Below are 21966 nucleotides of genomic sequence, written 5' to 3' on the forward strand. Positions count from 1 at the left end.
TGGGAATCGAACTGCGATCGTCTGGTTTGCAGGCCTGCGCTCATACACAATATTTCTTGATGAATGGGAAAGTTTCATTCTGATGGAATCCCACCTGTCATTTGTGGTGGCACTTTTGTGCGTGTGCGTCTTAAGAAAATAGTTGCCCCCTTTGAGGCTGCAGAGAGAGTCTCTCATTCTTTTCTGCTAAAAGCCTTATGGGTCTGGCTTGTATCTGTTTAGGCCTGCGATCGTTTCAAAATGAATGAATGAGTTATTATTAGTCAGTGTCTGTGTAACGAGTAGAGGCCCAGGTTCATTTTTCCCCACATGGACACTTAGTTCTTCCGGCACCGTCTTTCCTTTTCCCTCTGGCTGCCTGGGCGTCTCGGCTGAAAATCGGTGGACTATGCAGGTCCAAGTCCCTCTCTGGACTCTTCTCAGAGTTCCTGTGACCTGTTAGTCTAGATTTAGGGGGACTGCGAGCTCTTTGACTCACAGTCTCCTCCTCAGTGACCACAGGGAGGCTGGGGCTGCCTCTCTCATTGTTTACACGCTCCCCCCCATTTCGAGACACTCACTCTCCCGTGTGAATGAGCTCACACTGAAACTCCTGTGGAACTGAGGAACTGAAACTGTGTGCTGGATTTAAAAGGAAAATTGCGCAAAGTCAGGCACTTCCTAAGAGCTACTGCCCGTGCAGCTCCTGATTAGAGGCTGGCGTCCGTCATTCTCTTGCTGACCAGTGGGCTGTGCGTGTGACGTAAGCGGGATGTGTGTTTCACAGCGAGCATTTGTGTGTGTTCTTGCATGGGGTTCACCAGCTGGAGCATGAGGGCGTGCAGGGGGAGCTCACCCCGGGGCTGGAGTTGTCCAGCGCCACGAGGCTCCCACCTCTCCCTGGACAGCTGGTGGGCATAAGCCTTTGCCTTCAGTCTGGCGTTTGGCCACCGCGGGTTTGTGAGGAACAGCAGGCTCCATCAGAAACCAGAGTGTGGGAGGGTGCCAGCCATGTTGATGCACTGTGGGGTTCCTCTTTTGCTGGGGCCCTCAGGGGACAGAGGCTGGTGCCCACAGTTGCGAAGGGACAGCCAGTAGTAGCCCCATCCAGTATGAACCCCCACAGGCTGGGTCTAGGTGGGGTTTGCCTCTCGCGGACTGGAACAGCAGGGCGATGGAGGGGTGGGCCAAACGGTCCTGGTGTCCCTGACACAGGCGGTGTCCCCTGTGTGGGACAGGGCTGTGGCGTCTGAGGGGCTGAAGCCCAAGAGGGAGAAGGGAGAAAACAGGAGGGAATCCTCATCCTGCTTGCCATCTGTCCTCTGTGACCTTGACCTGTGGCAATAGCGATCTCCAGTGACATCCTGCTGCTGGACCCTCAGGCCAGCTTCCCTTCTGGCCCATCTGCCATTGTTGACTGCTCCCTCGGGAAAACTTCACCGGACTACGTCCCCTGGGTCTCCTGTTTTTCAAACTTAATTTCTTGGTCTTCTTCATTGACTCTCATTCCTCGGCCAGCCCCATAGAGCCCCAGGTCCTCCAACGGCCCTGTCTTCTTCTTGGTCTGCGGCAGAGGCTCTCAGGCGTCCTCACGGCACCAACTCCCACCTCGGCTGGAGCACATTCCCTTCCAGCGCTGGCCCGCCCGGTCCCCTGGCCTCACTCAGCCCCTGCCAGGCCCCCCCATCAGTGTGCCCGCCTCCCACCTCTCTCTGTGACCTCCGCTTGCACATCTTTCCCCGGCTGCCCCCGAAGCTCCTCCAACTCCCCGTGCCTCCCAGAAAACGGCTCACTCCCCTCCCTGCCTGCTCCTCCTGGCTCCCTGACTCGGTTCCTGGTGTCCCCTCACGGTGTCCCCCAACTCCGCAGCGAGACCTTCTGGATTACACTTGGCTCCTTGCCCTTCACTTCCCACGGACCAAAACTCTTGTCAAGCCTACCCTTATGTAGCGTCTCTCCCATTTCTCTTCTTCTGTCCGTTCTCAGGGCCACTCTCGTGGTTCGGACTTTTGTTACCAGACCCTCCTCCCACACACTCCCGCTGCAGACGTCTCTTTCTGGCCCTCACCCCAATCAGGACTCCCTTGCTCAGGGGCTACTGGTCACCTCCAGGGCCCAGTGGCGGGTCCTGCATGACCTGTTCCTGTGCCGGCCCCTGGAAGTCTGTCGCTCCCCGTGCCCGTGACACCCTGTGCTCCAGCCAACAATGGACGGATCTAGCTCTGGCCCTCTCTTTCGAGTTTCTTCTAAGCCATTGCCCTGCCTGTAAAAACCGTTTCCTCTCCCAAGACCTAGTTCCAGCACCACCTCCTCTGGGAAGCCTCCCCGGCCTGTCTGGTTAGCGCTGCTCACGCCCGTCGGCTGGGATCACTCAGACCACACTGTGTTACGGTTGGTGGTCCGTTTGATCACGAGTCCACTGAGCGGGCTGGGGGCTGCCCGTTCATCCGGGCATTCGCCCACCCCAGTGCCAGGCCTGCCCCGGAGCAGACCCTCGGTAAACGCTGGCTGAATCGTTGCTGCCGAGTGAGGCACACTGTACCCACGTGCGTTCCCCCAGACAGTCCTTCGTTGCCAATTTGCTACAAAAATCAAAGGTCAGTCTCTTGGTGGTTCTTTGACCGAACAATAATGGGCCTGCTTTGGACAAACTTCACTTCTTTGAACTTGAAGTGAGTTACTCAATGAATTACGGCAGCAAAAGAGAACATCCTTGGCCCAAATAAAGAAATGAGAAGAGACTTCGGGTAATTTTCTGAGAATGACCTCAAATTAGATTTTAGACGGAAAGGCAGCTTTAGAACAGATCCCCAGGAAAGGTCAAAATCTTGAAAAGCAATGAGTTTTCAGAAGCCGTTCGGACCTGGAGCCCAGCAAGGCCGACCAAACGACCCGCGGGGCCGCCGGGAGGAGAGAACCAGGGAGCAGATGGGGACGTGCCCGGAGGAGCTGAGGACGCCATCCTGATGGAAGTCATTGTCCAGTGAGTGGTTTGTCCCGTGTTTCTCCTGGGACCTGGTGCAGCCCCAGCTGCTCAGTGGCCTTCAGTCAGCAGAGAGAGAAAGTGGCAAAGTTTGAAAGAGAGGCTCCCCTGGCTTGAAAGTCTCCTTTTAGCCTCTTTCTCCCCTGGTGGACCTTATCCATGGCTCTATATGGGCATTAAAATGGGTGTCGCTGAGCAGTGGGCCCCGAGGAAGTAAAGGGGGAGCTGAGAGCCGCTCCTCGCCTGCTCCCCATGTTACCCCCACAGGTCCCTGCTCATCCGCCTCCCCTCCCTGCCCCTGCTGAAGGTGTCCCTGCCGCTGGGCCCGCCCTGTGCTGTGATCGGGGTGAACCAGCCTCAGAAAGACAGCCGAGGGGAGCTGGGTGAAGACCCTCATTTTCTGTCTACAGAAGCTTCTCGTGCCAAACTTTGGAGGAGCCAAATTCTTGACCTTCAGCACTGAGCCCTTCCCCATGGGCTCGACAGGGCCATCAGAGGGGATGGCTCGTCCACACCTGCGGCCTGTGAGTGTGCCCACGACCACAGCACCGAGCTGGGCTGTGCCGGAGGCAGTGGTACCGAGGCCGCTCTTCACGTGGTCGCTGATGGGAGAGGGCTCTGCTGGGTCTCCGAGACGCTGCTTGGCCAAACTAACACGGGGCCCAGGCTGGGGGAGGCATCCACATCCCCCACCTGCAGCTCAGGATGTGGGACCATTTCTTCGCCCAGGGCAGCAGTCCCAGCGGCAGGGCCTGCCTTTACTATTTCGTGCGTGTTCATCCGCCCGTCTTCCTTCCCCGTATCAGCCCCCACCTCTGCGCCCTGCCCAGGCCTGTTCATAAATGCTCGTGGTTTCAGCAGGTTGGTGCTTTCTGAGGGCATCTGGTGGCAGAGGTTGGTGTTCCCAGCCTCTGCCCGCACCTTCACGTGGGGCTGGCCCTGTGTGCCTCTCTGACCCCCAGCTTCCCTGGAACGCTGCCCTTTCCCCAGCGTCTGCTCCTCTGTCTGCGCCTTTGGTCTAAGGAGCCGCACCAGCTGCAACCCAAGATGAAGATGTTATCACTTGTGTTCAACAGGTGCCCACTGAGCGAGTTCTGCTTACCCTCCCACACGTCTCCCAACCGCCCTGCCGCTCGGTACCAGGGAGAGTCGGTAGCTGCTTAGAAAACTGCAGGGGACGCCCAGAGCCCCCCTGCTTCGGCACTAAGCACCTTTTGGTCCACCCTCCATGCCCTCCTCACAGGGTGCTTTCCAGGATGCAACTCCTTTCTTTAATATACAGGGGGGTTTGGGTGCGGTAAAAACACACATGTAAAATCTACCAGCGTTTTACCATTTTTAACTTGTAGTTCAGTGGTATTAAATACATGAAACACAGTGACATTGCTGTGTGACCGTCACCACCATCCAGCTGCAGGACTCTTTTCATCCTGGAACGCTGAAACCCCGTCTCCCCGTCTCCCCGTCCTCCTCTCCCCCCAGCCCCTGGTGACCACCACTCTGCGGCCTGTCTCTGGGATCCCACTACTGGAAATACCTGCTATGTGTGGACTCACGAGGATTTGTCTGTTTGTGACTGGCTTATTCCACCGAGCATGATGTTCTCCGGGCTCATCCACGTTGTGACCTGTGTCAGAATTTCTTTCCTGTGCGAGGCTAGACACTATTCCCACGCATGCACATACCATGTGCCACCCATCCATGCGTCCATCGAGGGGCCCTCGGATCACTTCCGCGTCTCAGCTGTTGTGAGACTGCTGCTGTGGACACGGGTCTCCAGGCACTGCTCGGAGGCCCTGCTTTGCACTCTTTTGTGGGCGCACCCAGGAGAGGGATTGCCGAACAGCACAGTGAATCTATTTCGAACCCTTGGAGGAGCTGCCCTGCCGCCGTCCAGAGCCGCATGTCTGTTCACAGTCCTACGGGCAGTGCGCTGAGGCTCGCATCTCCCACCTTCTCACCAGCACTCGTTTTCTCTTTCTTTCTTTCTTTCTCTCTCTTTTCTTTCTTTCTTTCTTTCTTTCTTTCTTTCTTTCTTTCTTTCTTTCTTTCTTTCTTTCTTTCTTTCTTTCTTTCTTTCTTTCTTCCCTCCTTCCTTCCTTCCTTCCTTCCTTCCTTCCTTCCTTCCTTCCCTTCTCTCTCTCTCTCTTTCTTTCTTCTCTCTCTCTCTCTTTCTTTTCTTAGATACTAGCCATCCTATGGGCGCAAGGTGGTATCTCATTGTGGTTTTGATTTGCATTCCTGCAATAATTAGTGTTGTGGGTGGGGCATCTTTTCCTGTGCTTAATACCATTTGAATATCTTTGGAGAACAATGTCTGCGGAAATCTTCTGCTCATTTTTTTTTTGTTGAGTTTTAGGAGTTCTTTATATATTCTGCCTATTTGTTGGCACTGGCTGAGTCTGCCTGTTGGGTAATCCCAGCTGAGCATGGGTGTGGGCTCGGGGGTGGGTGGGGAGCTGTGAGGCTGTGCTAAAAGCGCCCCACCTCCCTCTGGTCCTCCCCTCCCAGCAGAAATACCCGATTTCCCACCTACGCCCAGGACTCTTCCTGGGAACACCATGACCCAGCCACCACGCCTCCCCCCACAACTTTGCAGAACACAGGGAATACCTGGGGGGGATGGGGGCTCTGAGATCCAGAAGCTCATTTTTATCAACTAAGAAAATCATGTGTCTCGTTCCAAGAATTAACATGAACATTTTCAAAAAACATAATGACCACATTTGTAATAATGATTAAGACATAAAATTTTTGATTGACTTTTTAAGAGAGAGGGAGTGAGAGAGAAAGTGAGGAACAGCTACCTGTTGTTTCGATTATTGACGCATTCTTAGGTCGATTCTTGTATGTGCCCTGACCAGGCGTCAAACCTGCAACCCTGGTGTACTGGGATCATTCTCAAGCCAACTGAGCTAGCTGCCCAGGGCCTAGACATCCATTTTAAGGTTTAACCGATTTTGTTCTCCATTATTATTCCCTTTATATCTCATGTTCCTCAAATGTAAATTCTTTGGGTGGATTCCTTGGTTGGGTGAAGAACTATGGGTTATTTATTTTTTTAAATGACAATATATATTGATAGTATACATTTAGAGTCTTCGCATTCTTAAAATGTCTCTTTTTCTCCATGAGGTATAACGTTCTTGGGCATTAATTTCTTTCCCCCAAAATCTCAGACATCGCTCCATTGCGTATACATGCTTATTTAATTGCATAGCATCGAAGGAACACACACATGCATTTAATTGTAAAATAGGTTGTGCCTAGAGAGGACTGCATAGAACAGATATGTGCTGTTTGCAGAATAATTGTAAAGAGATGTTTATATAATAACCAATGAATTCAAGAAATAGAATGCTGCCAGCATGGTCTAGGGCAAGGGTGTCAAACTCATGCTCCCCGGGGGGCCACGGCAGCCTCATGGTTGCCTCTCACGCGCCCCCTACTGGGGACCTGGCTCGCAACCCAGGCATGTGCCATGACTGGGAATTGACCCAGTGACCCTTTGGTTCACAGGTCGGTACTCAATTCACTGAGCCACACCAGCCAGGGCACCCCAGATCTCTTCGGTAAGAGTATTTTATGACCCAAAAGTAGGCAGCCAGAGAGAAGGGACAGCTGATTAAATCAAGAAGCAGGCCCAGACAGGAAGCAGGGAAAGTCCGTGGACACAGGGTCTCCTCTGTTTAAGGTTTCACATATAGGGACTGATTTTCATGGAGGTTCATGGTGTGGCTCAAACATTGTCCCTAAGCAGGGGAAAAAAAACAACTGATGCTCCCTGTTGGGCTTAGTCTATTCTCAGATATGCCTCTTGCCCCTCTTCCCCTTTTTCTGGGGAAGGCTTCAAATGAGGAAGCAGCTTAGAGGTGAACAGGAAGTAGATGGTACAGGGACACACAGGAACCCCGAACAAGTAGAGGGTGAATGACCAGGCTCAGCTGCAGACTTCTCAGTTCCGGCTAGGACTCGGATTTGCTGGGACACCAGCCAGGGATAGAGGACCATGCGGCTGCCTCTGGCTCTGCTCCTTCTCTGCCTCCCAGGTGAGTGGGGCTGGGGCTCGGGCAGCCTGCTCATATAGGGAGCAGGAGGGGGCCCTGGGTTCAAGCCAGAGGCAAAGCGGGAAGGATGAAATGGGAAGGATGCATCCACCTCCCCATCCATCTATTCTCCTGAGCATTTAAACACTTAGCCCCAGATCCTACCTCCACGTACTGCGCACCACCTGGTGCCAGGGCTGTTCCAGGTGCTGTGATTAAGGACAGCTTCTGCACTCGGGGGCTCAGGGTTGGATGAGGAAGGCAGGTCGTTGCAACGCCGCATGGGACTTGTTATAGAAGAGACTCACCTCGCGGGGATGAGAGTGAGCGGCAGGAGCCCCGAGCTCTGCTGTTGGAAGGACTCGGGTCTTCACCCAGGCTTTACGGGACCTTGGTCCTGAAGAATGAGTGGACAAGGGGAAGAGTACAAGCAAAAGCGTGGAGCCAGGGGAGATCGCGGGAAGTTCGGGAGCTTTGTTTCTGTTCTGACGGAGTCTAGTTGAAAGGAGTTGGAAAGATTCCTTAGAAAGAATTAACGGAGGGTCTACAATGCCATTCCCAGCATCCGCCGTACGTTTTTTAGAATCAAGGTGTGGTGTAAGCCAGTAAATACAACTGCCTGTCCACGGCTGGACGTGCAGAAGACAAACTCTTAGAAAAGACATTCCAGACGTGTGAGGGCACTTTTGTGTCCCCTGTAGGATGTAGATTTAGGATAAAAATGAGAGGATATCCTTCATGTTTACAGGATGATTTTTTGGGGCTGGGTTTCCTCACAAAGCGGAGAACTGACGTCATGGCGGACTCTGCCAGAAAAGTGGGTGGAGAGGCAGAGATTTAAAAGGAGAAGCCTGCGGGTAAGACGGACCGCAGGTGGTGTGGTTTCCTAGTAGGTGGAATGAAGGAGCGGGCTGGCTGGCCTCTGAGGCGTCCCGAAGCCCTTGCGGTCCAGGTCTCAGACTCGGAGGGACATTCGAACAAGGTGCGCTTTAGCACACACGGGAGGTGCTCAACGTGTCTTAAAAGGTGGTGACATTTTGTGACTCCACCTAGAGGAAGCAGTGGCGGCCGGAGCCAGCTCGCGTGGGCTCACAAAAGCTGGTTGTGAGGGTGTTTTCCCCACTTCACGCCCAGTGACAGCATGTGGTTAACTTGAAATCGGGCACAGGGAGGGCACTTAGACCAGCGAAATCGGCCAACACCACATATCAGGGCTTCTCCTCGCCTCCCCCCATGTCACTGCTTGTTGAAATCTGCTTGCCTAAAGGAGATAAATCACCTATGGGCCCTGGCTTGGGTGCAGGGACACTGATGACGTCCCACCCTTTCGTGAGCATCAGGCTGACACCTCCAACGCGGGGCTGGGGGCTCATGTCCCTCCCGAGTTCTGGCAGCGGGGTCTCAGATGAAAACTTCGAAGTCACTTGTAAAGACATTTCCTGTCTCCTTTTCGCCCCAGCTGCTGGCTCTGTCCCCTCCTGTCTTTTCAGTCTGTGGGGACTAAGATTTCAGGGGGTCATGCCCCAAGTCCGAGACAGGAAGCCTAGGAGGGTCTCCTTAGGGACCCTGCCCTTCTCAGTAGCCAGCTGTGTGAGAGACTACGTGTGTCGATTCTCTCCAGGGCAGGGTGTCACACTCATGTTCACCGGGGGCCACATCAGCCTCAAGGTTGCCGTCAAAGGGCCGGATATGATTCTGGGACTGTGTAAATGTAACTGCTCCTTAACTAGGGGCAAGGAGCTCGGCGCTGCTGCCGGGTAGAAACAAGGTGCCGGGCCAGATGAACGGGCCAGGTGGAGAGTAGGGGCTGGACTTGGCCTGCGGGCCTGGTATTTGCCGCCTGTGCCCTAGAGGGTAGGGAGAGCCAGAGATTTGTGTGTCCTCCCTCGAGGACACATGGAGAGCCCAGTAAACAAGACGCTTAAAGGACAAGCCCGTGACACTCCCACCTCCAGTGTTGGTCCGACTCTCCCCACCCCGAGGGCAGGGACCCATGCATGTGGTCACCCAGTGTCCTGAGCCCCCGGACACAGGTCTCTGCTCCGCCTGCCGATGGCACGCTCCAGTCCCCAGTCTCCACGCTTAAGTCCTGAGCTCTACTGTCCCTCAGGGGCCCCATCCCCCAGCCAGAACTGGCCACGCCTCTCTGGCTACTTCCCCCTTGGGCTGGTCCAGGGACCCATTGAGATAGACTCCTGGGATTCGGTTTATGTTTTCCAGGCTGTTTGTCCCTGGGGGGCCCCAGCTCTGTGAGGGGCACTGCGGGCAGCTCCCTGACCGTCCGGTGTTGGTACGAGGAGAGTTACAAGGGCTATAACAAATACTGGTGCCGCGGAGAGTATGACACAGATTGTAACAAGATCGTGGAAACCGAGGGAGAAGAGAGAGAACAGAGAAATGGCCGAGTGTCCATCCAAGACAACCCTGACACCCGCACCCTCACAGTGACCATGAGGCACCTCCACGTCGCCGACGCGGGGTCCTACTGGTGTAAAATCCAGACAGTGTGGATCCTGGACGCGTGGTCACGGGACCCCTCGTTCCGGGTGCAGGTGTCTGTTTCCCCAGGTAGGAGCCCCCCTTGCCCCGGCAGCCCAGGCTGTGACTGCACACGGGGACCAGGGTGCAGCTACACGGAAGAGTGTCTCCAGGTCTGGCCTTGTTCCCCGTCTCCGAGGTGGAGGGAAGAGCCTGTCACGTGGGCAGGGAGAGAGGAGCCCACCCTTCCCCCTTGACAGGGGCAGGGCCACCGAGCCTTCCAGATTCCCGCACCTTCACACACACACATCTCCAGCCGGCTCACGGCACACCCCTGCACCACGGAGTCCCGGATGGGCCCCACTTGTTTCAGCAGGCAGGCTTTCTGGGCGAGGCTGCTGTCTCCTGCCCCCGCGACCCCCCAGCTCCCTCCGACTCCCAGCCCGGCGCCTTTAACACTGCATCATGGGGCCGCCCCGACCTCTGCCTCTCCCTGTCCCGGCCATCTGTTGGCTTCCAGGGAGCCTGGCGGCGCTTCCACCCCGATCCCTGGCACTGTCATAGGCGGTTTAACTGAATAACTCGTCAGTCATCCTCGTCTCAGGTTCGGTGGGCTTCTCACCTTCAGCGGCCTGCATTTCCACTCCGTTTCGGAGCCGCAGTCCATGGCAACAGTGCAAATGTTGTCGTTACCAAGAGGGGTCTCGTCCAGAGCCCTGCACTCCTCAGACGCTCCGCTTCCCAACAGCACTCCACGCATCCGCCCTCCGGTCCCCTCGTCCAGCCCCCCCCACTCTCAGCCTCACACACGCCTCCCGGCCGTTGACCCTTCTCCCCACATTCTCCCCACATTCTCCCCGCTTATTGCCCGCCCTGCGCCTGCCCCGATCTTGCTTCCTCCCAGAGGCAGTTCCAGTGCTCACAGTAAACTATACTTTCTTCTCTTACCAGTGCGCTCAACTCCCGGCACCATTTCCCTGGCCACCTTTCACAACCCTCATGCCCGAATCCATCCCGAAATCAGGCTGGCCAGCCCTCGGGTTTTCCCAGGACCGAGGGGTTGCTGGGGGCGTGGGGCTTTCCATGTCCGAAGTGGAAAAGTCCCCGGCAAACTTGGGCAAGCCGGTCACCCCACCTGTAATCTACCTGCTCCAGTACTGCTGGGAAAAAGTGATGCCAAGTTCATGGTTTCTCACCTGACCCGTCCATTCTTCCTCCTCACCGAGAGCACGCAGGACACCAGGCTGAACTCTCAACTTCTTTCCTCCTTCATGTGCAAACTCCCGTGCAGCCGAACCCCTTCTTCCCTCTCCCTTGTAGGTTCAGGGTCAAGTTTCCTCCTCCAGCTGAAGTGCATCATCCCGCAGCTGGCGTCTCACTCCACAGCTCCTTGAGCTGAATTCCCTCTTTTCTCACCCATATCCTTTCTCCGTCCGTTATCCGCACCCTCTCCCATCCGAAGCCTCGGCCTCTCCCCCATCGCGGCTCCTCACCTCGTGAACATGCCTGTGTCTCTCCTGCTCTACGGTCACCCCATCACCCTGCAGCCTCCTCTATGCACCTCCATGCCCCCCTTCCCTGCTCTGGGCTCCCCTGGAAGGTGGAGGAGGCACTCCTGCTGTACCCGGTGGCGTCCCACCCCCAGGCCCACCTCTTTCTACTGAAGTGAGTCCTTCTGTGCAGGTGTCCCTGCCTCCCCATGAGGGCGGGGCAGGTGCCATGTCCGATGACAACCCCCCCCAACTGAGCCTGTGCTGGGTGTGCGGTGAGGGGCTGAGCCTCTGGGACGGCTGCTATTTGAGGGACATCATGAGGATAGGATAGTGCGGGGGTGGGGATGAAAGTTGTGCCAATAGTCTGGACACCTGAGGTCCTTGGGAGGGACTGGGTGACAGCCGAGTGGTGGGGTAAAGTGGCCTGAGATTCCTGTGAAGGCTGCTCCGAGTCCCTCCTGAGTCTGCAGGAGGTTCTGGGCCACCTTCAGCTGGACTCCTCCCTGCCCCTTCTCCCCCAGGGGTCTCTCACCAGGCAGGAGAGCCCCTGGGGGCCCCTGCCCTCACCCCAGGCAGAGCCACACTCGGGATGGAAGGAACAGCCTGGCACTTATCAGGGGTTGATTTGTGGCCAGTTCTGGAAAAGTCCCATTAGCCCCTTAGGGGCCCCGCCCAGGAGGCAGCATGCGTTTGGTTTTGGGCTCGGTTGAGCCCTTCCAGATCCCCACGGGTGTGGGGTGAGTGGCTGGGGGGAGGGCAGTGCCTGACGTGCGATTTGTCTTCAGCACCTCGTGTAACCACAGGACCGACCACGCGCCCCATCACACCGGCCGCCACCCCAGCCACGTTCCCGGAGATGATCACCGGGCAGAACGTCAGCACCAACCGAGTGCCTTCCTCCTGCCCAGGGTGAGGGCCCGAGGCCTGGAGGCCGTGGACCAGGAGGGTCAGCAGCCCTGGGGGACCCTGGCATGGGGGCAGGCCACATACCATGTCTTTTCCCTCACTGTTTGTCCAGTTTTCCCCAACTCTGGTTGTGATTTTTACATCCTGTAAGGCTACACGGGGATTCTGAATGGAAACTGTCACCTGTGCCGTGACTACTCTGTCCCCCACCCCATGGAGCAGGTTCAGGGACACAGGCAGAGGCTGGTTCCAGGTGGCTGGGCAGCCTCTCCTCCCATCCTCACCCTTCCCTCTCCGTCCCCCCTGGGTCTGGTCTCAGAGTCCCGGTTCTCCGGCCCCTGCCCCGGGCTCGCTCCCAGAAGTCTTTGCTCTGTCGGAGCCCCTGCTGCCATGAGCTGCTCTGGGCCTGTGGGGAGATGGGCTGGCCCCGGGCTGGCGTTTGGAATCCCTCTCCTTCTCCCAAAGACACCAGAGGGAGGCTGGGATGCTGCTGCCTGACCCCGAAAGGAAGGGAGGGGGCTTTAGCCTGTGGGTTTCCAGCCACTGTTGATAGAGGGGAAACCGAGGGGCAGCGGGACAGAGGGACTGCTCAGAGCGGCTCTGGGCAGCAGGCGCAGCCTGGCTCCTCGGCTCCCTTTCTCTCCATCACCTCCCAGGGAGAGTCCCCAGGGCAGGTCTTGACTAAGGGAGGAGAGACGGCAGGGGCCCCACAGAGGGGCGCTGGAGAAGGTCCCTTCTCAACTTGATCCTGAGTTATTTGGGCTCTGGAATCAGGCCACAGGGAGCAGCGGGGACAAAGGGGTCTTGGCTCCCCCCAGGAGGCAGTTCATTTCCTGTCACCATGTCCCCCACAGGGTTCCGCTCAGCACTGTCTACTTCCTGCTCCTGGTGTTGACGAAGGTGCCCCTGCTCCTGAGTATTCTCGGGGCCGTCCTCTGCGTGAGCAGGTGTCAGACGGGCCCTGGAAGGAGACGGAGTCAGCCTGACCACGAGGGTCCTCCTGACCACGGGGGTCCGCCTGAGCACGAGGAGCTGCCACGCCATGCGCCAGCTCCAGGAAAGCCCTGCCCGGGAATCCCCTTCAGACTGGACGAGAGAGACCTGTGGGCCCTGCACTCCAGGACAAGGAGGCAGTAGCGCCTGGATTCGGGGGGGACTGGGGCCTTCTGGGGGTGTCGTTTCTGTGCCTCAAGGGAGGCCCCTGGGGCCCAGAGGGCACCCACTCTGGTCCTCATGTTGGGGAAAGATGAGTTGCAGGCCCCTGAGTGGGGTCTCCCTTCTCCTCCCCAGACCCCCTAGCTGCTTACCCTCACGCCCACCTCCCAAGGGAAAGAGTTCTCTGGAGGTTGCGTGCTCAGAAGCCTGGCTATTTATTCTGTGGCACAAAAACTTTGTAAGTCAGCGTCCCTCAGGACAATAGCCACCTCCTTCCTGCAGACGGGAGGCCCCCGTCATTGGGCTCCCAGGGCTCCATCCCTTCCTCTGGGGGCAGAAGGGGAGTTTGGTCCTGACAGATGAAGCTGCCCACTGTCTCGTGTGACCGTGCTTCTGCCTACTCTTCTGACACCTCTTGGGTCTCATTAGACTTCAACCAAGCCAGTGGCTCTGTGACCAGGAAACTGGGCTCAGGACGGCTTTGCCTGGGGTGGCCGTGGCCAAGCCATTTCAAGTTAAGGTTCTGGGGCCAGGTGGCACAGTCGTGGGAAAAGGAGGCTGTGGGTGTCCCCAGTCTCTCTCCCGGAATTCCCCACCCTGCAGCACTGCTGTGCACGGAGCCCACAGAGGGTCTGGCTTTGCGGATTTGAGGAGAAGCCTGGCTGGGACCCCTGCTGACCACAGACCTCTTCCGTGGGAGAGGCAGATGTAGTCCCTGAGGGCAGGGTGTGGGATGCAGAGGTGAGGAGATACTTCCCCACGTTGGGAAGGCGTGATGCCACGGCCACCCCTGGGCTTCCCAAGCCCAGGACAGAGCTCCAGTGGCTTTTGAATGCTTATCAGTCTGAAGTCTGTAGGGAGGAGTCTCACCGTCCATCACAAGCATCACCGTCCCCACCGAGCCCCCGTGTGCAGACCTGCCGCCTTCTGAGCTGAAGGAGAAATTCATCGAATGAGGCACGTGCTCATCTAATGAGGCACGTTAACAAACACATCGGGGAGAGGGTGGGTGTGGAAACACAGTCATGGAAAGAAAGCTGCTTACGCTGCCGTGTGTTTAAAAAGATAAGTTCACAACTCAGTTCGGCAGAGGCAGGGCTGCTAGCACCCCAGGAGGGGAGCACGGTGTCCGATGGGCGGGACAGGGACTGGAGGGGATGTCTGAGGGTGGTGATGAAGGAAGGACGCTGTCAGCTGAACAGGGCTGGGGGAGGGGCAGAGAGAGGAAGCCAGGCCTAGAGGGCGTCAGGGAGTGGTGGGTGACATGAGTTTCTCACCGTACGGGTGTGCCTAAGACACCTGCAGAGTGACATGTCCCTGTGGCAGTGCACAGGGAGCTAACCTAGGCCAGCGGAGGTCGGGTACGTGACAGAGGCTTATAAGGACGCAGCTCTTACTTGAACTTCGCTTTGAGACACTCGGACGGATTTGAGCAGATCCAAATGGGGTGGTGGATGCGTTTTCGGCAGGTTTGTCTAGCAGAAGTGCAGGATCGTCTGAGAGAGGGAGCCGGGGGGTCTGGAGGGTGTCAGCCGAGAAGACGAGAGGGGGGCTGTCATTCCCAGAAGCAGGAGCGGCAGGAGCAGGCGTGGCCACGCAGAGCTCCATCTTCTCCGTGCAGCTGGGGTTTCCAAGCAGAGGGGTCTAGCAGGAAGCCACTGGAAAGGAGACGAGTGGAGAGGCTGATCGGAGCCCAGGGGAGGCAGAGTCTCCAAGGAAGAGGTCAGAGCCAAGGGCAGGGCACGTGGAGACCCTACAGCAAAGAGCCAGGCGTCTGGGGTTCTGTCCGTGCCTCATCCACCTCGCCGTCTGCCCCTCTAGCCCCGCACTGTCTCCATTCCCGTGGCTACGAAAGCACGACTTCCCTCCGGGCTCCGTGGTTCCTTGGTGAGAGTAGATCAGGGGGTTCCTCCCTCTTACCTCTTTCTGCGTAAATTTAAAAGGAAGCTTGTCTTTGCCTGTGAACAGATCTTGCCGGGGTTTTGATGGGAATTGCGGTGAAGTTGCAGATCGACCTTGTGAAACGGATATCTTTACCATGCTGATACTCTGGTTTCCCTTCACAGAGAATAAATCTTTCACCTTTCGCTATGCTGAGTCTTCCAATCTACACACATGGCACAGCGCTCGAGTTATGAGAAATCTTTGACGTCCATTGTCCGCTTTTCATCATTTTTAGCGTAAAAACGCTGCCCCTGGCTCACCTTCTGGCCGAGGGCGCTCAGATGCGTCCCTGTTGGCGGGGGTGGGGCGCCATTGGGCGCAGCCTTTCGGCCTTCAGCTTGGCTTCTGCCGCTTGTTAGCAGGTACCGAAATGTGGCTGGCAAGTGTGTGTGTTGACCTCTTGTCCCGTGACCTTGTAAACTCCTGTATCAGCTCTAGCAGTGCTTAGGGGCGCCTGGGGATTTTCTGTGCAGACAGTCACGTCATCGCCAAAAAAGGATGCTTTTATTTGTTCTGTTCTGCCATGTGTGGTTGTCCCGGGGGCCCTCGGGAGCCCCTGGAAGGTTTTGAACACTCGATGGCTGTCAGGAGGGGGCACGGGGCACCGTGGACACGCCGTCTTCCGGCATTTCTACGTTTAAAACAGGAGCCAGAAGTGAAATTCCTTGTGTTTAAATACACGCATCAAACTCCGTTGAAACGTACTGTGATCAAAACAGAACGTGTTTGTAAGTCCTGGCGAGTCCAGGGCACGGGATGTGGCCTCCGAGTAAAGTGGAGAAATTTCGGAGCATTGTTGGGTTTGCGCCTGGGGCCATCTGGTGCGCTCTGCAGGCTTGGGCACTGCCCTCCTCCGGTGACAGATGGACCTGCGGGGTGACGTGTGGGCCAGCCCTGGGCTGGCTCAGGGCGGATCCGACTGTGCTGCCTGGCCAGGTGACTGGGGCCCAGGGGCCTCGCCCTTCAGGGCTCCTCCTTCTTATGTAGGACACAAAGGTGCTAGGTTAAGGCTGGCGTGTGACAGTTGGAAAGCATGACGCCACAGTCCCACACCCACCACCCCTATTAAGGTCTGGATTGAGATGACAGTAACCCAGGAGTTTCCTTTAAAAAAACTCATTCAACTGTAATCATAGCATGTGAAGACTGTAATTTTTGAGGCATAAATATATCTCAATAATTACTTTTTTAAAATATAGAAAACAACATTTTAAAAGTTATCTTTACAGTTCCCCGTGCTTTTCTTGGTTCCCCCCTAGCGGTCAGTGCATCCGCACGTGGGGGGCTCATTGCGACCTCCCTGAGGAATTGTGAAGGCATCTTCCAGGCCCCGCCCTCTGACACCCCCCCAACGCTCTGGTGCTTTCTGGGAGGTGCATCTCACTCTGGCATTTGATTGCAAGTCACTTCGCCCTCTCGGCAATGCGTGGAAAGAGCACACCAAACAACATCATCTCAAAGAGCACAGGAAACCATAGATTTAACAGGAAACGGGCAGCGAGCGCAGACACGTTGGATGCGGGCGGGGCGATGGTCCAGGCTTGTCCGTAATCGTCTACGTTCAGGTGCTTCTCCAGAGGGTCCGAGGCAACAGAAGGTGGAACCGCAGACCTCTGCCCCCTGTCTGTGAGGCGGGGGTCTTGGTCCTTGTAGACCCACTCTGAAGCTTTTGGGCTTAATCCAGGTTCTGTGCTTGCTGGCTGGCCGGGATCTCGACTCTGTCACTAGCTGGAGTCCTGGACAGTGTCACCTGGAGGAGCCACCGCATAGTCACAGGAAAGGGGGCCGAGGAGGACCCACACGGCTGAGGCTGCAGGTGCCTCCGAGGACCCTGTGTGTAAGCGGGGCACCGCCTCTGCTCCCCTCTCTGCTCCTGAGCTGGAGGCTGGGGTGCGGAGTTGTGCAGACTGTGTCCCTGCAGCCAGGACAAGGGGGGCCTCGCCCCAGTGGGGACCCTCCTGTCTTTTGGACCGCAACTCCTGCCTGTTCCTCAAGAAGAGGTCAGCAAGTTCTGCTCGTCTGAGGCGGGGGGGGGGGGGGGGGGTGGGAGGGAGCTGCCGGTTTCCTGCTTGGATGGAGCCCATTTCCCTGGGAGTCCCCCGGCCGCCTGCTCAGCCACATCACCGCGCACAGCAGGCCCACAAGCAGGGGCACCTTTATGAAGGTCAGGAGCATGAAATGGATGTTGCAGAGCAGGGACCTGTAGAGGGACTGTGGCCACAGGTGTGAGACTCTTCTGGGGTAGCCCCCAGCCACCTCCCTACCCAGCCCCCAACCCCTGCAGCCCAGACTGGCGAGACAGGCAAGCCTCGGACACCTCCCTGGCCGGGAAGGCCCCTCCGAGGGGCTCAGTCACGCTGCCCAAAGGCTAAGCCATTGGAGGTCTCCCTTCTGGCTCAGCCTGGGGCCCAGCAACCCGGTCCATTTCCCTTCTGCCTTTTGGCTGGTCTCCCACGGCTCATCGTCAAGAATCCTGCAGCCTCGCCGAGCATAAAGGTTTGCCCTTTCTATCCTTTTTATTCTACTATTTTCCCTGCCTTCTATCTCCCTTTGTAAATTCTGCCCATCTTTCCAACTCGGATCTGTGATCCTGGCTTTCTCTGCTGGGTTCTCCTGGGAGGTACCGCTCGCAGCTCTGAGCCCCATCTGAGAGTACCTGTGATGTACTTTGTCGTGGGTCCCACAGAGTGGACTCTTGGTCTAGCGAGACTATTGGGTCACACATGTTCCTATCAGCATGTAAGAATCCAATCCCCTCCCCGGATGCCTCATCCCCTCTGCTAGGACCCATGTGCCCCAACCCTGCAGGCCACCGCTGTTCTGTCCCTCAGCCTGCCTCGAGCAGGATGAATCCTGCTGACGTCACCCACAGTTGTCCCGGGGGAGAGAGGGCCCGCTGCATCACACCTCCTAAAAATATCCTCTGAGCTCTTTGCACGAGGCCTACTCCCCGCTGCGCCCTTCTCTCTCCCTGCCAAGTCTTCTCTTGTGCTTCTCCGGCCTCCGGAAAAGTCCTACATTCCGCACCCTCGGCTCCACAGAACATCCGCTCTCCAAGCAGCTGCGAGCAGGACAAAGCCGGGTGGCGAAGCAGTGCCCCTCAAAGCCTCGCCTCAGTGGGACTCATTGCTGAACACATGAGCCCAAGGGGGTTGGGCTCCAAGGCACAGGACCCTGAAGAAAGGGAGGGGGATGGGCTGGAGCAGAGAAGTGAGCCGGTGCAGGGTGATTCTGAGAGGCTGAACCCAGGGAGAGAATGGACCTTGACTCTGGACTTCATGGGAGCCCACCAGGCAGTGACTGGATGACCCAGGGGCTGGCATGTTGGCCCTTTGGTGGAACGGCTTATTGGCTGTCCTTTGGGAGCCTCCGAAGGGAGAGGACTTCAGGCTGACACCCTCAGCTCCCCACTCACAGTGCTTGGGGAGCGAAGGGTTGGAGCAACGAAATGTGTACCTGCCTGTGACTGTGGTGGGCAGAACAATGGTCCCCGAAGATGCCCAAACCCCCAGAATCTCTGAATATGTTGTTAGGTGGCAAGGGCTGCAGATGGACTTAAAGTCGCCAGTCAGCTGACTCTGAGATGGAGAGACGGTTTTGGGTTATGTGGGTGGATCCCATACCCTTGAGAGTCGGGGTTAGAGCGCCACGGTGTGAGAACGGCTCTAGGCTCTATCGGACACTGCTGGCTTTGAAGATGGGAGGAGCCGGGAGTCAAGGAATGTGGCTGGGCCCTGGCAGCTGGAAAAGTCAGGGGCACGGCCCTCCCTGGGACTCCACAGAGGAGCTCAGTCCTGCTGACGCTGCTGACTAAGGGAGACTCGCCCCCGACTTCTGATCCCCAGAACCATGAGAGAGTCAAGTTTTGTTGTGTTAGGTCCATGGTAAGAGTACTTCCCTTCCAGCACGCTTGAGGCTGAACCCGGCTAGACTTGCTTTTGCTTCTCAGGTGGGGGAGAGCCAGAGGAAAAGCCGAACCTTCTCTCCTGCGGCCCAGCTGGGGAACCTGGCTTAGGTGCCACGTGGAATGAGGAGCGCTCTAAGTCCTCAGAGGTGAAAAGGGGGAGGGGAGGCGCAGCGCAGACTGCTGTTTCTCCCCTGACCAGGGGCGATGCGGGTGTCCCTGGTCCCTGTCCCAGACCAGGGCAGCCAGGGGGAGGGTCTGCAGGGCCCAGCTCAGCTCACCTGGCGAGAGACAAGCTGCTGTTGCCGCTGTGGACAATTGGAGGCGAGGACGCCAGACTGGCAGGTGCGAACGATGTCACAGGTTCAGGCGGGTGTGTTGTCACAGGCTTAGCTGTTTGTGGTGACACAGGTACAATGGAATTAGCTGCTGACTGCAGATGCATTTGCTGGATTTGCCGCTGAATGTGCGGAGCAGAGCAGGGCTCTGAGGGTGGCTCAGGTGCCCCGCTGCCCAGGCCCCTCTCCACCCCCCACCCCCAGGGACCGAGGACTTTCTTCTGCCTTTCTGGTCAGTCACACTGGTCTTCGCTTGCACCGTTTTGGTTTCTTACCCAAAACATAACATGACTGCATGCCCAGAAAACACCACTTCACCAGGGCCTGAGGGCCTGCAGTTTACACAGGTGTCCTGTTTGACCTCAGAGCCCCGCTGGGCACCGCCCAGTGGGCGAGAGCTGCATTCCGGCTTCTTGGAGCTGAAGCTCCGCTGGGCCCAAGCAGGCTCTGCACCTGCTGCTGGAAGGGAGTGACCCAGGAGCTGGCTGCCCAGGGCACCCCGCTCTCCAGCGGCCTGGCCAGGACTTGTCTGGCCTGGAGGGTCCCAGCCTGCAGTGCTCTGGGTGCCGGCTGCTCCTCCACTTTTCCATGCATCCACCCCACCTGTGTTGTCTTTTCCAGTTAATTCCTGGAACATTCTAAAACCAGCATACCTCCCCACCACGCTGCACACACGCACACCGTATTTGCATGTGCCAAGTTTGAAAAGACTTTATAAATGGACTCATGAGTAGTAGATACTCGTATTACCTACTGAGTGTTGGTGGGTCTGTTCAGTGGGAAAGGCCGGGGCAGGTCCAGGATGGGGGGTGGTTTCCCTGGGGCCCAACATGGAGACAAGACTGAGGGCTCTGGAGGCGGAGCTGGGGGGCGGGGGCTACAACCCGACTCTCTTTCCAGTCCCAGACCAGGGAGGCTCTGGTGCTCCCGGGGCAGGTGCAGCTGAGCCCAGAGTCCCCTTCAAGGCTCAGAGGCGGCTCAGGGAGGCCGTGAGCGGCCCGTGCACCCTTGTGAACCCACTCCTTCTGCCACTAATGAGTTCAGAGTCTCTCACCCCCAGAGAGAGAAGGGGTCAGGGAGAGGGCCCCCAATTGTGCTGAGATTTGCTCTTTCTTCCATTCTTCCCAGACTCTTGGTGCATGGCCCCTCCACTTGCACGCACATGTGTGCTCACCCAGATGAACATGCACACACACATGCACGTGTGTAGACTCCGGGCTCCTCTCCTTCTGCCGGGGAGACAGAGGGAAGCTGCTCCATGGGTCAGTGCCCCTCCTCTGAGGACAGGAGGGGCGGCTGGTGCCCCAGGTTGGTCCCACTTCTCCCAATCCCACACCAGTAGGCGTCTGTGTCATTTTCCCAGAGCTCTTCAATGGCCACTGTGAATGTGTTCCTCCTGTGATCGTCCCGGGTGGACACTCGGTCACGCTGTGCCTTTTGCTCTGACCCGGTGGCTGTAATGAGGGTTTCGCAGGAACCCCAGGCCTCTCCACGGCACCACCGCTTATGGTAGGTTTCCCACCCTGGGTCATATTGACGCCGAATGGTCAACAAATCCCCTCTTTATCCTCCCACGGACGGCAGGCTGGAGATGGAGAAACAGCCTGCAAAACAGAAACCCACTCTCCATCTCCTTCCCAGGGCCCAGGGCTGGATGGCTGCCAGCACCTCCCTGGGCGCCACCCAAAGCCTCCGCCCTCTGCCCTCTGCCCTCTGCCCTTTGCCCCGGTCTCTCACATCCCTCCTCCTGTTTGCTCCTTAATCCACGGTACGACACACCTGCAACCCCCTGATTCCACACATGTGATCAGGTTGCAGAAACTAAACGTGTACATCTGTGCACATGCACACAGCACACTCATTGCACATGCTCGCTCACACACGAACTCTTCCTTTCACCCCGACACCTTGCCCTTTTCTGTCTCTGTACCTCTGCTCAAGCTGCTCCCTCAGACCTGAGTGCTAGCTCTCTGCTGTAATGAATCACATCTTCTATCCATTCAAGGCTCAGCTCAAATGTCACCTCTTCTAAGGTTCACAGATTCTGAAGCCAAATAGCCCTCCTGATGCCACCAGATTACTTTGCCCCTGTCCCTGCCATCGCACTCACCACACTGACAACAGCCCCGTGGTTGCTTTGTCCTGAGCAGAGACTCAGGCAGACAGGTGAGCTGGGTGAAGTCCACAGAGCATATCACACTGGCTTTGCTGTCTGTCCCCTCCTGATACTCTGAGAGCTTTAGGGAAGGGGGCTCAGCTCTGGCTACAAGCCACCACCAGGTGAGGAGGCTCTGAAACAACCCAAGTTCCTGAGCCCCACCCTCACTGAGAGGGTGTGAGCAGGAGCCCCAGCATCTGAGCTCCGGAAGGTCCCCAGGGTTGGACTCGCTCATTGGTCCCTCCCCGTGTGTGGAGGGGTGCAAAGCCAGGGGGAGGGATGCTGTCCCGACAAGGGTGCTTCTGCTCGTTTCCCACCTGACAGACCACCGGGGAGTCGGCAGACACCGGTTTCCATTCCACTGAAAGTGTCTGGATGCTGGACTGGACGTGTCCCTCTAGGACCGACCTCTCTGTGTCCCCCGCAGCCTCAGTCCTGCTCCTTCCTAAAGCCCCGCCCCACTCACCTGGGTTGGGGACAAGGAGCAGGAGCAGTGGTGGGAGCAGCCATGTGGTCCTGGCTCCAAGTTCTCTCCCTGGGGACCATTAAATGCCAGTGACCTCCAGGACTGAATGGGGCCCA

The 21966-nt window shown here is 57.2% G+C and overlaps 1 protein-coding gene across 2 annotated transcripts; it reads left to right on the top strand.

Moving 5' to 3' along the window:
• The first annotated feature begins 6888 nt into the window (after nucleotides 1–6888).
• On the top strand, nucleotides 6889–13379 carry CD300E (CD300e molecule). 2 transcript variants are annotated; one of them, XM_037066265.1, is made up of 4 exons: nucleotides 6889–7011; nucleotides 9229–9576; nucleotides 11783–11888; nucleotides 12740–13379. In XM_037066265.1, exons 1-4 carry the CDS (start codon nucleotides 6972–6974, stop codon nucleotides 13020–13022), a joined length of 777 nt encoding a protein of 258 aa, XP_036922160.1. In that variant the 5' UTR covers nucleotides 6889–6971; the 3' UTR covers nucleotides 13023–13379. The 2 variants fall into 2 exon arrangements, with proteins under 2 accessions (XP_036922160.1, XP_036922151.1); XM_037066256.1 differs by having other exon boundaries at nucleotides 6891–7011; nucleotides 11765–11888.
• Nucleotides 13380–21966: the final 8587 nt, after the last annotated feature.

This window comes from Sturnira hondurensis, unplaced genomic scaffold (assembly GCF_014824575.4).
Source record: "Sturnira hondurensis isolate 20B ecotype Veracruz unplaced genomic scaffold, ASM1482457v3 Scaffold0001221, whole genome shotgun sequence".
Lineage (NCBI taxonomy): Eukaryota > Metazoa > Chordata > Mammalia > Chiroptera > Phyllostomidae > Sturnira > Sturnira hondurensis.